We start from the raw sequence: 14771 nt of genomic DNA, 5'->3' as shown, positions 1-14771 counted from the left end.
AAAGTTAATTGCATTGGTAGATGAAAACTTTATGGATAACAACTTCTTTAGTATACTATAATAGCGATATTTTGGTATAGATCCTGCTTGACAACACTATAAGTATCTATAGCAAAACACAATGTCATCAGTCAACTACTGAGAAATGCCGATCAAACAGTTCAGTAATTGCCTTTCTTATGTACAGCATTGTAGTAACATTTATGTGAAATGTCTCAAAACATCTTCATTCAGCTACTGAACACCACATGTAGGGAAAAGAATCACTTCTCAATTATTGTGTTATTCTTTAATGAGAAAGTTGACATCCATATTGAGCTGGGGGATTAGGGGGGAGGGGATGGGGTTGGGGGGTAAGTGGTGGTGGAGGGGTTCAAGTTTTCCATCAGGCAAAATCATCTTACCGATTTATCGATGTTTATATAGTAATTGAAATAAACTGATCATATTTTCATTCATATGCTATTAGGAGTAACTCCAAGTAAATATATGTCATTCAGTAAACGTTCCAACAATAACAGGGCTAAACATGAGAATGCGTTACAAAAGACAAAAGACACAACTAAACTTGGAAATTCAACATTTTAAGAATATTTTGGGGTGGGTGGGGGTACGGTGTGAGTGTGTGTGTGTGTGTGTGTGTGTGGGGGGGGGGGGGGGGGGGGTTGGGGGGGAGTGTTTCAAGACTTTAGGCTTAAAAAATAAAGAATTGGTTCTCAGGCAATGGTTTTTGAAAATAAAGTGCAGGCGGGTGGTTTGTTTTTTTATGGTGGTGGGGGGAATGGGTTCAAACTGGGGATGTAAACAAATAAACAGTTGTGTAACCGAATAAACAATTGTGTACAAATAACCTGGGAAAAGGCCTCCCTACATAAATGTATTCCTTGATGAGTAAAATACTGGAATACAGTATTTGACGACTGTTGGACCTGGAATATTTCAGGATTTATTTTTTTTTTGTAAAAAAATAGAAATAAAAACGAAACGTGTGGCAAACTTCATGATGATTCGGACGGTGCCTGACAACCAAGACTATTATTTTTTTAGCCTGAGGAATTAAGTTTTTATCCAACATCAAACTTTTGAACTGGAGAGAGAGAGAGAGAGAGAGAGAGAGAGAGAGAGAGAGAGAGAGAGAGAGAGAGAGAGAGAGAGAGAGAGAGAGAGAGAGAGAGAGAGAGAGACTGACTACAACTTAAGAAAAGTACGAGATCGTGTGTCAGTGTTTGTTTACTTGTGTGAGACAGTGAGTAGAGATGTCCTACAAGAAAATACAAATTCCACAGGAAAACACAGGGACCATTTGCTAGTGGGTGTGGATTAGCTTTGTCCCACAGGAGATACACTTGTTTGTGTACCCATGACAAGCAGGAGGGAAAAGGCAGGCCATTGTTAGACTCGAAATCTGACTTATTGTCGACTGTTGTCAGTGAAGCAAAAGCTTGATGTCTCAAAGCTTTGTTACATGCATTGATTGCTCTTCTAATGTTGCAGATTATAGTGTTGAAGGTTTGCTGCAATGGCCACTGTTTGCTGTGGGTGTGTGAACACTGCTGAGGTAATCCAGCTGGGATGAGTGCAACAAGCCAGCGGAGCGACAAGTGGTGGATTGCTGCACACATCTTCAATATCATTCATTATTCACTGAAAGAAAAGTTTCAAGGTGAAAACAGTCTTATCTACCTGGTGATTCGATTTTGTTTCCGAAAATTTAAATAAACACTTTATGATATGACCTGAATACCGTCCACGCCATTCAGTGTTTGACAGTGGAACATCATCAACACACAGCTGGACCAGAGGCACATATACCTATATGGTGATTTCTGTCCACAGACACTAGTTGACAGAAGGGACACAATTCCTAAATGTGTCCAACAGGTTTCCTTTCCATGAGGAGCTGAACAGTGGAATGTCCTCCGGGTCAGTTGGGGTCAGCTGTCATCTGAATCCTCTGTCTTCATCACACATCATTACAGTCTGTCTACATCCACCAACAACAGGTGATGCTTACATATTTGGCTCACCCTGATAAGGATCACTCATAAATCTCCCATCTTATGTGTACTTGACAAACTGTCAGTCGGTTGATGGAACCAAACATTTGGAGAAGTTAATGTGAACATTGCCTCTCTGATATGCTCAACTTTCCAGTGTTAGCTTGAAGTAAGTCATAATACAACGAGCAAGCATGGGCTGTCCCCTTATCTATATCGAGATCCGGTTCAGTCTTTTTTGTATACAGTGTGTTGACAGTTGTGTTCGTATTGTGTGGGTGCAGGTATGATGACTGGTGACCAGTCGCTATTCAACCTCGTCTAAAGTGGAACAGTGAATGGGATAGGTTTACATGCCGTCTGCTGTGCAGGGATCTTGTGGCACAAGTGTAACATCACCTTATGTAGCACACCTGAGCAGTACACCTTTCTCTCTCACTTTATTGACCTGTTTGAGGGGACCCGGAATGTGACAAACGGTATGTGAGGTCGTGTGTGGATAATTGCCCAAATCGCCTCAATTGTGTCACAATTGTGTTGTGTTTATGGGACTATTCTCGTCTACTCAAGGAGGAAAATCGTTTGATGTTGACTGATTTGATACCCGCTGAAGAGAATGTGATTCCCACTTCCACTAGATGTCCTTTATTCAACTAAATAATTTCCTTTACTAATATGCTGACACAAATCGGATAAAACTTGTGATGGATAAGTTGACATTACAGTCGTATTACCTGTGTGGGTTTGCTCTGTGGTTGTGATAATTATCTGGTTGTCTGAATACTGTGATAATGGAGCCTGATGAAGAGAGGGTGTTATATAAGCCCTCAGCCGCGGACAAGGTGGGATCCCTGACAAGACAGAAGGCTATACGGAGGAAGGTCAACACATGGAACCAGGTGGGATGATATTCTTATTTACTTGACATAGATAGGTGCTTACAGATATGCATCACACAACATGGAGACTGTTTTACATCCTCTTTCAGTGTCAGCAATACTTATTAAGATGTTCACACTGATGGGCTCTGTTAAAGTATTACTTGTACCTACTCTAATGTTTATTTGCAAGATACCAATCAAGTTTTCTTTCACCTGTTGAAGGAATGGATGTGGTTACAGTGCAGTCCATAGTGGCATATTTAGGCTCCTCACAGTGGTGTGATAGAAAATAACATACTCCCTCACAACTTGATGATTACTGGTATGTTATCTTTTCAAAAATAGGATACCAATCATGTTCCAGTGTTTATGTGATTTTAATTACTGACAATTTGTCCCAGGGATACACTTTCCAGCTACAATTTGAGCACAATCTAATCTATTCATAGATTAAAATGTCTTTCTTCTTCACTGAATGTAGTCCCCTGTTTAGGAATTTACCTTTCTTGTGAATTAATTCTATTCAGTATTGAACTGTAATGAGCTTATTCTGAGGCTATGTGAAAGGACTGCTGAATAGTGCTTAATACATCCATTGTAGAACAAATTCTACTGTAAACCAACACAACAATGGTGGCTACCCTGAATGTCAGGTTTCTGTTGAATATGGAACTGCATGGAATGAGAGTCTGTTGTTCTGTGCATACATCATTGAAAATGGCATGTACAGGGCAGGGCAGGGCAGGGCAGGGCAGGGCAGGGAGGGATGGGGTGGAGGCAACTCCTGCTTCAAGTGCATCTTTCAAGAATGTGACTGCCCCTGGAGTTTGCATTTGACCATATTAACTACTGATAAGTGTATTGAATTTCCTAGACGAGGTGTGATACTGAGCAAGTTTATGTCCTCCCCAGCTGTTCACAGATATTACTGGAGATAGTAAATGCCCTTTAACAACTTTCTGGCTGGCATTTAAGTTGTGGTTGTGTGGATTTGAGAGGACATGCTCATCAACACAATGTACCATTTTAGAAGCTATGGTGACACGTGAAGATTTGGGCTAGAATAGGTCTTCAGCAACCCATGCTTGCCATAAAGGCGACTATGTTTGTCGTAGGAGGCGACTTACGGGATCGGGTGGTCAGGTTCGGTGACTTGGTTGATGCACGTCATCGTGTCCCAATTGCATGGATCGATGCTCATGGTGTCAATCACTGGATTGTCTAGTCCAGGCTCGATCTTTTACAGACCGCCGTCATATAGGTGGAATATTGGTGAGTGTGGCATTAAACGACAAAGAAACAAACAAAACAGAAGCTATGGTTGCTCCTCAGAGGACATTTGTAACAAATCAGACAATTTCTTTGTACAATGTTAAAGCTCAAATATATTCACTAAGTTGATTGTTTTACAAATGACAGTATGCAATGTCATCTTATATAATATTAGGAAATGGAAGTTGTTAGATTTAAATGTTAAGATTAAAGGAAAAATCTGTGCTCATTATATCATGTTATATACCGATATATTTGAGTTGGTGAACATGCAGCTCAATTATGCTAAGAATTATCAGGAGCAAAATGCACATATGCATACCAGTTTGTATCGTTGCAGCAGGTGACTCTTCCATTTCTGTTTCAATGCTGCAATAGTCTCTTCAACACACATTGAGATGTCTGGAAATATTACACATCTTAAATGTCACATGATGGATGGTAAAAAAACAGGAAATACACAAATATAATCATGTCTCCTCCAGTCAGATAGGTAATCTGGACACGTACAGCACGACCAGCAGTTGGCACACAAGGAAATACTTTGTGCAACTTTTTAGAAGTTTATGAGATGTATTGATTTTGCATGAAGTTGAAGTGGATTCGACTGTTATCGCTGTAAAACATATTGAGTTTATCTTGTGGAAGTCAGGTCATGAACATTAGCCCCTGACTCTGTCGTCATATCCACTACACTAGGTCACAAAACATAGGAGCACCATCAGTTGAAAAGACTGGAACCTTTTGAAGGTAAATATTACAATAATGCCTGTATCGTCACGATATGGCTGAAATATTGCCGATGTGACGTTAAGCTTTAACTCACTCACTCACCAATAATGCCTGTAAAACTATTGCAGGTCTCTAATCAGTGGTACATTATCAAATTGGGGCAGAAATATTGCAGGTCTCTAATCAGTGGTACATTATGTGATTTAGGGCAGAAATATTGCAGGTCTCTTATCAGTGGTACATTATCAAATTGGGGCAGAAATATTGCAGGTCTCTAATCCGTGGTACATTATCAAATTGGGGCGAAAAATATTGCAGGTCTCTAATCAGTGGTACATGATGTGATTTAGGGCAGAAATATTGCAGTCTCTAATCCATGGTATGTTATCAAATTGGGGCAGAAATATTGCAGGTCTCTAATCAGTGGTACATTATCAAATTTGGGATGGCAATTTACAGTTCAGTCGCCCATGATGATGTCAAGTTAGGATGCTGTCTGTTTTAGTCTTGTGGCTTGTTTCTGTTTCCTTCCTCAATGTGTTATGTCGTGGGTGTCCTTAAGTGCCTCTGTTTTAGGATTACGATTGTAAAACAACTCTTCTTATCATTTATTATGTTTATGGACATGCCATAGTAAGAGCTATAGTGCATAGGAAATACACCAGGGATCTGAGAATACACTGTAAAGCTGTTCTCCTATGGGCCTGAGTTTTCCATGCCTATAAAACATATGAACTAATATTTGTTTTGATATTGAATAATATTAAGAAATGATTTGAAAATGTTTTACAGCTATGATGCAACCAAGAAAATGTCAGCGGGGCAACCTGCAGCATAGAAGCCATGAATGGCATGATTTGAAACTGAAAAATCTACCATACATGTAATCCAAATAGAGTAAAGACAGCAATATAATAGATGGATTGAGGTTAGGACAATCATATCCTGTGTTTGGATCATGTTCTGGAAGTCTCCAAATGAGTCTCCAACTTCAGCCTCAACTCTCAGGTGGTGACCACACCTTTAAATGTCCACACAAAGCTGACCACAGCTGACTGCTGGCTGGTTTGACTTGACCAGGCAAACTAGACCACATGTACTTTCTATTAGCTTAATTGATATGTACACTGGAGGACCAATTTGTTCAACTCCAAAATCTTCTTAAAAATGTTAGTCCAGGAGTTTATGTTGATCCTGAGTGTTGACTGAATCATGTATGTGATGTTATTTTTACTGAGAGCACTGCCACCAGGTGTGTTCTTGACACAATGGGCTGGTCAGTCAGCCTACTGACCACGGGTCAACTGCCGAGGTAGTCGGATATTGCACTTCCCTCTTGTCATTGTTTTAATACATGCAATATTTGTTCAGAGCAGTTTTTGCTCAAACACATGTGTCCAATTGTGGCCTGACTTTTGTGATGAATTTCTCACATGTTTCTTATTGTTCCATAGGGGAATGTACATGGACTACAGATATTATCAATAATGCTGTTCACAAACACAGGTGGTTCAACAAAGCAATGTTTGCATGTGTTGGGATCTCATGCGACACTATCTCATGCCAGAACTTGAAACACCATATCCAAATTCAGAACGTGAAATCATATTTAATACATGTTAAAAGTATTAAAGTTTTAGATTTGAAAGATGTTGAAATATTTCAGTGCAAGTTATGATTATGTTGAGAATGCCAGGAGGATAAGACATACAGCATCACAGGACTTGGTGAAAAAATAATAGCTTTACATATTTCATTCATTTAAATAGCAGGCTGTGTTTCATGTAAATGAAAGTTTGAGGACATGAGTCAGCTTTGAGTAAGCTGCTGACATACAAAGTTCCTGTATGAATGTGAGGACAAAACATACAGCCACGCGTACACTTTCAACTGATGTAGAAGTAAACCAGGTTGAAAGCACACCGGTTGTATCACACTGTGAATGCTATTCATGTCTGATAATGCTGTGCATATTTACATATCCCACAGCAGGAAATATTTCATATTATCATTGCCAGTATGTGTATGGTAAAAATTTGGATGTATTAACAGGATGTGCTGACACTGTAACCCTAGTGATAACATTCAACTTAGCTGCTGCTGTTTCACTGTGCTGTGACCCTGTCCTAATCCTCATGTCAAGGTGACAGTTTAAACTCCCTTTGCCCTTTGTTGAAGTGTGTGGCTGCTGTTTCTGGAATGGGTGGCTGGATCATATTTAGTTCACTAAATACATCATCAAGGAATCATTTATTATTCACATTTCATTCAGATCCGATCCCAAGATACAAGATTTTTATTACGCAAACATTCCAAGTAGAAACAGTGACAATGTTCTATAAGCTATATAAACAGATATATAAGAAGTCAGGATAACACCACAAAGTATCAAAACAAAATAATATGTTGTGACCTTGAGTTATCTATAATAAGTACTTCAGATTCATTGGAAGTTGTATACATAGCAGTGGCTTTTGCCATGAGTTTGGGGGATGGGTTTACAAATTTATGCTTAACTACTAGTTAAGGTTGGTCGAAATAAAAATGAATCTGTAAATGTTAATGTTTCTACAGTAACTTGTATATGTTTTTGGAATGTCTCCATGGTCTAATGGTAGAGCGTCTGCCCGGAGAGCGGAAGGTCCGGGGTTCGATCCCCAGCCACGTCATACCAAAAGACGTTAAAAGATGGTACTTGTTGTTACCCCGTCTGGCGCTCGGCATTAAGGGCTAAAACAAGGACTGGTCGGCTCAGAGTCAGTATACTGTATCTGAGTAGGGTATTCATGTTAAACTGCGGCATGGTATCTCAGTGAGCTAGCACTATAAATCGGCATCAGTCCGGACTAGTACAAGCAGCCACACATACACACACACACACATACACGTCGCTATATAAGTGCAATAATCTTGGACGCTACGTTAAACCCCATTTCACCTCACTGTATATGTTTTGTTTGTCTGTGAAGGTTTTGTTCTTGTAAGAGGTTGGCAGTGGGCAGAGAAACTCATACAAAGCATCTAATCCATTATTATTTTCAAAAGGTAATTCTGATTTTAATGTTCTATGATTTTTGTGGTTGTATTTTTTTCTAATCCATCAAAGGTGGTGCTTTGAAGCAATTATAGATAAATTAAAACTGTTTTATTGAATTTCTGAGTGAATGTTAACTAGAGTAATATGAAAGAATTGGGTGGTCCTTAACTTTTAGGAGTAGTATAATATCTGCACTAATCATCAAAATAGCCAGTCTCATTAAAATCAGATCTAAGTTCTCACTGCCGCTAAACAAAGATCTGAGGAAACCCAATTACGGGTCAGAACGACCTTTTGCGAACTTTGACCACTGAAACGACTAACAAGAAGTCAATATCAGCCAATTAGAAAGCAGCTTTCTCGAGCTTTACAGCACTCGTTTCAACTTGGTGACTTCCATTTCAGACTAAGCTTGAAAAATATGTTGACACAGTTCTCGATTAAAATTTTGAAAACTGAACAAATGAAAATTTGGGAATTTCTAATATATGGTTGAGATTGTATGGCAGTGCTTCCCACGTACTGTGTACAACACCTCCTCCGTTCAAATGTTTATCCCATGGAAGCGAGAGATAGAAGATAATTTTGACGGAATCAGTCGTACGGGCCTTAACTGTTATTCGGAATACCCCGTGTTAACGTTTTCGAGGTTGCATGACTAGAAAACACGTTCCGACTGTCACTTTCATGATCTGGTAAATGACGCTTTGATTGGTCGGATGAAAGGTTGTTCTGACGTGACCCGTAATGGGATATCCTCAGATCTTTGTTTCCCAATAACAACATCTAGGATCTGATTTTAATGAGATTGGAAAATAGCAGCTTTGTAATGTTTTAAACAATATATTTGCGTTTTGATGTTAATCTAAAACTATAATCTTCTATTTGCTAATGTTATTTGTATTGTGTGTGTTTGTGATGCAGAAATCAGGGAAATTGAAGAAATGACATGGACAATTTTGTGGCTGGAATATTGCTAAAATGGGGCCAAACTCAACTCACTCACCCACACTCACTTTCTTTTGATCAACATACTATGCAAAACATAATTGTTAAGGAATGTAACATCAAGATAACTTTGATCAACATACTATGCAAAACATAATTGTGAAGGAATGTAACATCAAGATAACTTTGATCAACATACTATACAAAACATAATTGTGAAGGAATGTAACATCAAGATAACTTTGATCAACATACTATACAAAACATAATTGTGAAGGAATGTAACATCAAGATAACTTTGATCAACATACTATAGAAAACATAATTGTGAAGGAATGTAACATCAAGATAACTTTGATCAACATACTATAGAAAACATAATTGTGAAGGAATGTAACTTCAAGATAACTTTGATCAACATACTATACAAAACATAATTGTGAAGGAATGTAACATCAAGATAACTTTGATCCAGAGACTCAATACAGCGCAAATGATTTTTGTAGCATGCCTACCTATTGATGTCATGAAGCACATGTGAAACCTGGAAGAAAAAACAAAATGTAATTTGCATGTGGTACCTTCAGAATCAGGAATAAGCACATGCACAATTCAGTTTAAATACTTACCGGTATGTAATATAAAAGAAGAAAACAAACATATTATGAAAAAAACAATAATATGTTTTCGCAAGAATGACTCCCTGAAAAATTTGCTTTTGTTCTCCCTTTTATGATTGTTGCCAAACAACATACTGGTAAACGTGTTTAGTATAATAAATTACAGTTCGTATTATTTATATATATCATATGTATCGTGTCATTATACATATGTGTGACAAAGATAAATTTTCTGTTAAAAGTTTGGTTACATCTATCCAGCGATTACTCATCCCTATGTCCCCATGCCCCTATGAAATGGTCTCATATGCTGTGCAATAAGGAAAGTACAAGAGGCCATAAAATGCTAATAACAGATAGGTGCAAAGGGGCACAACTCTTGACATGCTACAATTTCTTATGGACAGCTACATTTAAGCTCAGTATTTGGGTATTTTCCTAAAAGTAGGAGACATGATGAAAAAGAATATGATGATTTGTAATTATAGAAAGGATGCTGAGAATGGATTTGTATTAGTAATTTAAATATTGTAAAGGACCACATACTGCACTGTTTCTATCTCCTTTACTAGGTCCTGGATACTCATTAACATGCTCACTACATAGCTACTCCTTTTCCCTCAACACATCACAAGAATCCACAATTGTTCAATTCATTTTTACTTCCTGTGTAAAACCCCACAAATACAAGGTTGTCACGTGCTTGGTCTCACACCTACGCACATACACATTTACTTATATAGCTCTGACGAAAAACACCTATCACTTTTTGTTGGTGTGGTGTTGGTCATCTAGTAAATGTACAAATAAGGATAGCTTTGAACTGCTAGGAACTCCAATCCTACATCCTCAAATTTGTGTGTAGCCACTGTTGATTGTGTCATGTGTTGTGCATTGTGTGATGTCATCCTCTGGTGTGGCCACTGTAAAGGGAGACAACTACACTACAGGTGTGGCAGTCCACTGTATGTGTCATCACATACTGACTGGCTTGTATTCACATGTCATTATCTCCTCTGAAAATCACTTTTCTTGGTATTACAAGCCCTGGCAGAAACTTACACCTCTTGGAAAGGATATTGTGCCAAAGGTTTAATATTCAGGAGTATTATTGTCACGTTGGTGACCTTAATAAAAGTAATGTTCTGTAATCAACTAATATGTCATGATGTGTCATTCATCATCACACAGAATGTGGCCCGAGATTCTGCCAAAATGAGACATGCACATCAGAATAGTAATGAAGGCGCGCTGTGGTGAAAAATATGCTGCATCTGATTTTACATGATTAAATTACGTGTGGATACTAATGAGCTTACACATGACTTTATAGAATTTATGTGTGGGAGCATTTGTCCTGGGCCCTGTTCCTTAAAGCGATCTTAGCTCTACAATGATCGTAAGCCTATGTTAAAATAGGGGAGTTACGATCACCTTAGCGCTAAGATCGCTTTGAGGAACGGGGCCCTGGAGGAATCCATGTCCCAGGAGTTTTGGTTTCTGGGGAACAATATACACAGAATGAGGACTGTATTTCCTCCCCTCAGTCAATTTCTACATATGAATATTTATTTCTCCAGAATATTTATACCTGGAACAATTCCCAATCAGACATTTTGTTCCCAACTCTTGAGACCTGCAGTGGGTACCTGGGTAGGGTCGGGTAATAGGGGGTCGGGTACCCGGGTAGTAAATTTGGAGTCGTCCCAGCCCTAATACACACACTGATCTAATTAAGAATGTTGTACAAATTGCAGCACCATCTGGTTTTCTTTAATGTGAGTGTTCTCCTTCAGTGCTTTGTGTCCTTTTGTGTACACTGATGCTCTTTTGTAGACATTGTTCTTGGTTTCATATGGCCTCTTTTCTTTGCTACCAATCTGATGTCAGGGTTGTTCATTCAGGAGATAAACCTACTGTGTTTTGAAATTTGATGTATTCCCACTGTAGGGTAGATACCTCTTTATTTTAATTTTGAACTGAGCGCTTTAGAGATGTCTTTATCGAAACAGTCAGGGTTGCGGCCTAGAAAGCTCCAAACATTCGATATCAAACTACTGTATTTCCTCTATTTGATGCTACGCCATCTATTAATTTCGCGAGAGCCCTTGACTTGGCGTGTATTAGAGACCTGGCTGGTATTAGAGACCCAGCGTGTATTAGAGGAAATAAAGATTTGTTTTACTGTTTATATGGGGGTAATCAGTCGTCAGCCATTTTTTATGAATCGATATGTATGCTTTCTATGTATTCATGCGCACAGAAACCTCTTTTTAACCAATCAGAAGCAAGCATTCATCAATGTCATGGTAGAATGGTTTTTGTTTAGTATTATGAGTTTCATATTCAAATGCAAATGACCTTTATTGATAACATTTAATACTTTATCTGTAACATTTTTCTATTATTGCTTGCTCGTGAACTTTATTTCAGTTGACGTATTTTTTGACTGAATAGCTACCTATAATAAGGCTGTGTGTTTTTCTGGTTACATCCAAATGCCAATTAATTTAAGCTGTTTGGGCCTGAGTGGCCATGGGTGTATACAGCAGTAATGGGGCCACATAATACACCACCACTACTGGTACTCTCACATAGCGAGACCTGCTCTGTGGCCATGTGAGTGTCAAGAACCCCTGTTTTATAGTGGGTGTGGTTGAGTCGTGACAGTATGCAGCCAGCCAGCCAGACTCCCATGGGAGTGGGTGGCACCCTCACCTGTAACTGGATCATGCACTCGCTGCCAGGTGTGTGTATTGAACAACTCCCCTGTGTGCAAAGACAAACAGCCTGTGAGAAATACTGGGAACGTCTCAAGCATGTGTGACACCCACTGTTCAGAAATGCATGTTGGTGCATTTTCTCCACATTTATGTTTTCTGCAGCAGCTTCACCAGGATCTTCACAGTGTAGATAAACCATGTAACACTAATCAAGGGACCTACACTCATCTAAAGAAACTCCTTAGGCAGTGACAATAGGACCCGTAACTGTAAACTCAGATACTAACTAAATGACATTGGTACATGCACTACTTGAAGCACATAGCATGATTATGTATGTTAGACTGTAGTCCTACATGACATTGGTACATGCACTACTTGAAGCACATAGCATGATTATGTATGTTAGACTGTAGTCCTACATGACATTGGTAGGTGCACTACTTGAAGCACATAGCATGATTATATATGTTAGACTGTAGTCCTACATGATATTGGTACATGCACTACTTGAAGCACATAGCATGATTATGTATGTTAGACTGTAGTCCTACATGACATTGGTACATGCACTACTTGAAGCACATAGCATGATTATATATGTTAGACTGTAGTCCTACATGACATTGGTATGTGTACTACTTGAAGCACATAGCATGATTATGTATGTTAGACTGTAGTCCTACATGACATTGGTACATGCACTACTTGAAGCACATAGCATGATTATATATGTTAGACTGTAGTCCTACATGACATTGGTACATGCACTACTTGAAGCACATAGCATGATTATGTATGTTAGACTGTAGTCCTACATGACATTGGTACATGCACTACTTGAAGCACATAGCATGATTATATATGTTAGACTGTAGTCCTACATGACATTGGTACATGCACTACTTGAAGCACATAGCATGATTATGTATGTTAGACTGTAGTCCTACATGACATTGGTACATGCACTACTTGAAGCACATAGCATGATTATGTATGTTAGACTGTAGTCCTACATGACATTGGTATGTGTACTACTTGAAGCACATAGCATGATTATGTATGTTAGAATGTAGTCCTACATGACATTGGTACATGCACTACTTGAAGCACATAGCATGATTATATATGTTAGACTGTAGTCCTACATGATATTGGTACATGCACTACTTGAAGCACATAGCATGATTATATATGTTAGACTGTAGTCCTACATGACATTGGTACGTGCACTACTTGAAGCACATAGCATGATTATGTATGTTAGACTGTAGTCCTACATGACATTGGTACGTGCACTACTTGATGCAAATAGCATGATTATATATGTTAGACTGTAGTCCTACATGACATTGGTATGTGCACTACTTGAAGCACATAGCATGATTATGTATGTTAGACTGTAGTCCTACATGACATTGGTACATGCACTACTTGAAGCACATAGCATGATTATGTATGTTAGAATGTAGTCCTACATGATATTGGTACATGCACTACTTGAAGCACATAGCATGATTATATATGTTAGACTGTAGTCCTACATGACATTGGTACGTGCACTACTTGAAGCACATAGCATGATTATGTATGTTAGACTGTAGTCCTACATGACATTGGTACATGCACTACTTGAAGCACATAGCATGATTATGTATGTTAGACTGTAGTCCTACATGACATTGGTACATGCACTACTTGAAGCACATAGCATGATTATATATGTTAGACTGTAGTCCTACATGACATTGGTACATGCACTACTTGAAGCACATAGCATGATTATGTATGTTAGACTGTAGTCCTACATGACATTGGTACGTGCACTACTTGATGCACTTAGCATGATTATGTATGTTAGACTGTAGTCCTACATGACATTGGTAGGTGCACTACTTGATGCACATAGCATGATTATGTATGTTAGACTGTAGTCCTACATGACATTGGTACATGCACTACTTGAAGCACATAGCATGATTATGTATGTTAGACTGTAGTCCTACATGACATTGGTACGTGCACTACTTGATGCACATAGCATGATTATGTATGTTAGACTGTAGTCCTACATGACATTGGTACATGCACTACTTGATGCACATAGCATGATTATGTATGTTAGACTGTAGTCCTACATGACATTGGTACATGCACTACTTGATGCACATAGCATGATTATGTATGTTAGACTGTAGTCCTACATGACATTGGTACATGCACTACTTGAAGCACATAGCATGCTTGCTGTAAAAGGCGACTATGCTTGTCGTAAGAGGCGACTAATGGAATCGGGTGGTCAGGCTCTCTCACTTGGTTGATGCACATCATCGTATCCCTATTGAGTGGATCAATGCTCATTATGTCAATCACTGGATTGTCTGGTCCACACTCAATCATTTACAGACTGTTGTCATGTAGCTGGAATATTGCTGAGTGCGGCGTTAAAAAAACAAACAAACATCAGGGAACAACTTGCTTGTTTTGAACTGCGGGTAACTCCATACACTCTTCACTTTGAGGTTTCTCAGTAGATGCAGTGAAATTTGTATTCTTACTTT

General features: G+C 38.7%; 1 protein-coding gene across 1 annotated transcript in view; it reads left to right on the top strand.

Moving 5' to 3' along the window:
* The first annotated feature begins 2341 nt into the window (after window positions 1-2341).
* LOC139444318 (uncharacterized) overlaps window positions 2342-14771 on the top strand; it is a 110743-nt gene continuing 98313 nt past the window's right edge. Inside the window, exon 1 of the mRNA XM_071225252.1 lies at window positions 2342-2896. Within this exon, the coding sequence (XP_071081353.1) occupies window positions 2789-2896 (108 nt within the window). The 5' untranslated portion in view covers window positions 2342-2788. The remainder of the gene's footprint in view (window positions 2897-14771) is intronic.

The sequence above is a fragment of the Haliotis cracherodii genome, unplaced genomic scaffold, assembly GCF_022045235.1.
Source record: "Haliotis cracherodii isolate W230 unplaced genomic scaffold, xgHalCrac1.p SCAF_5, whole genome shotgun sequence".
Taxonomy (NCBI): domain Eukaryota; kingdom Metazoa; phylum Mollusca; class Gastropoda; order Lepetellida; family Haliotidae; genus Haliotis; species Haliotis cracherodii.
This window is presented reverse-complemented; position numbering and strand designations above follow the sequence as displayed.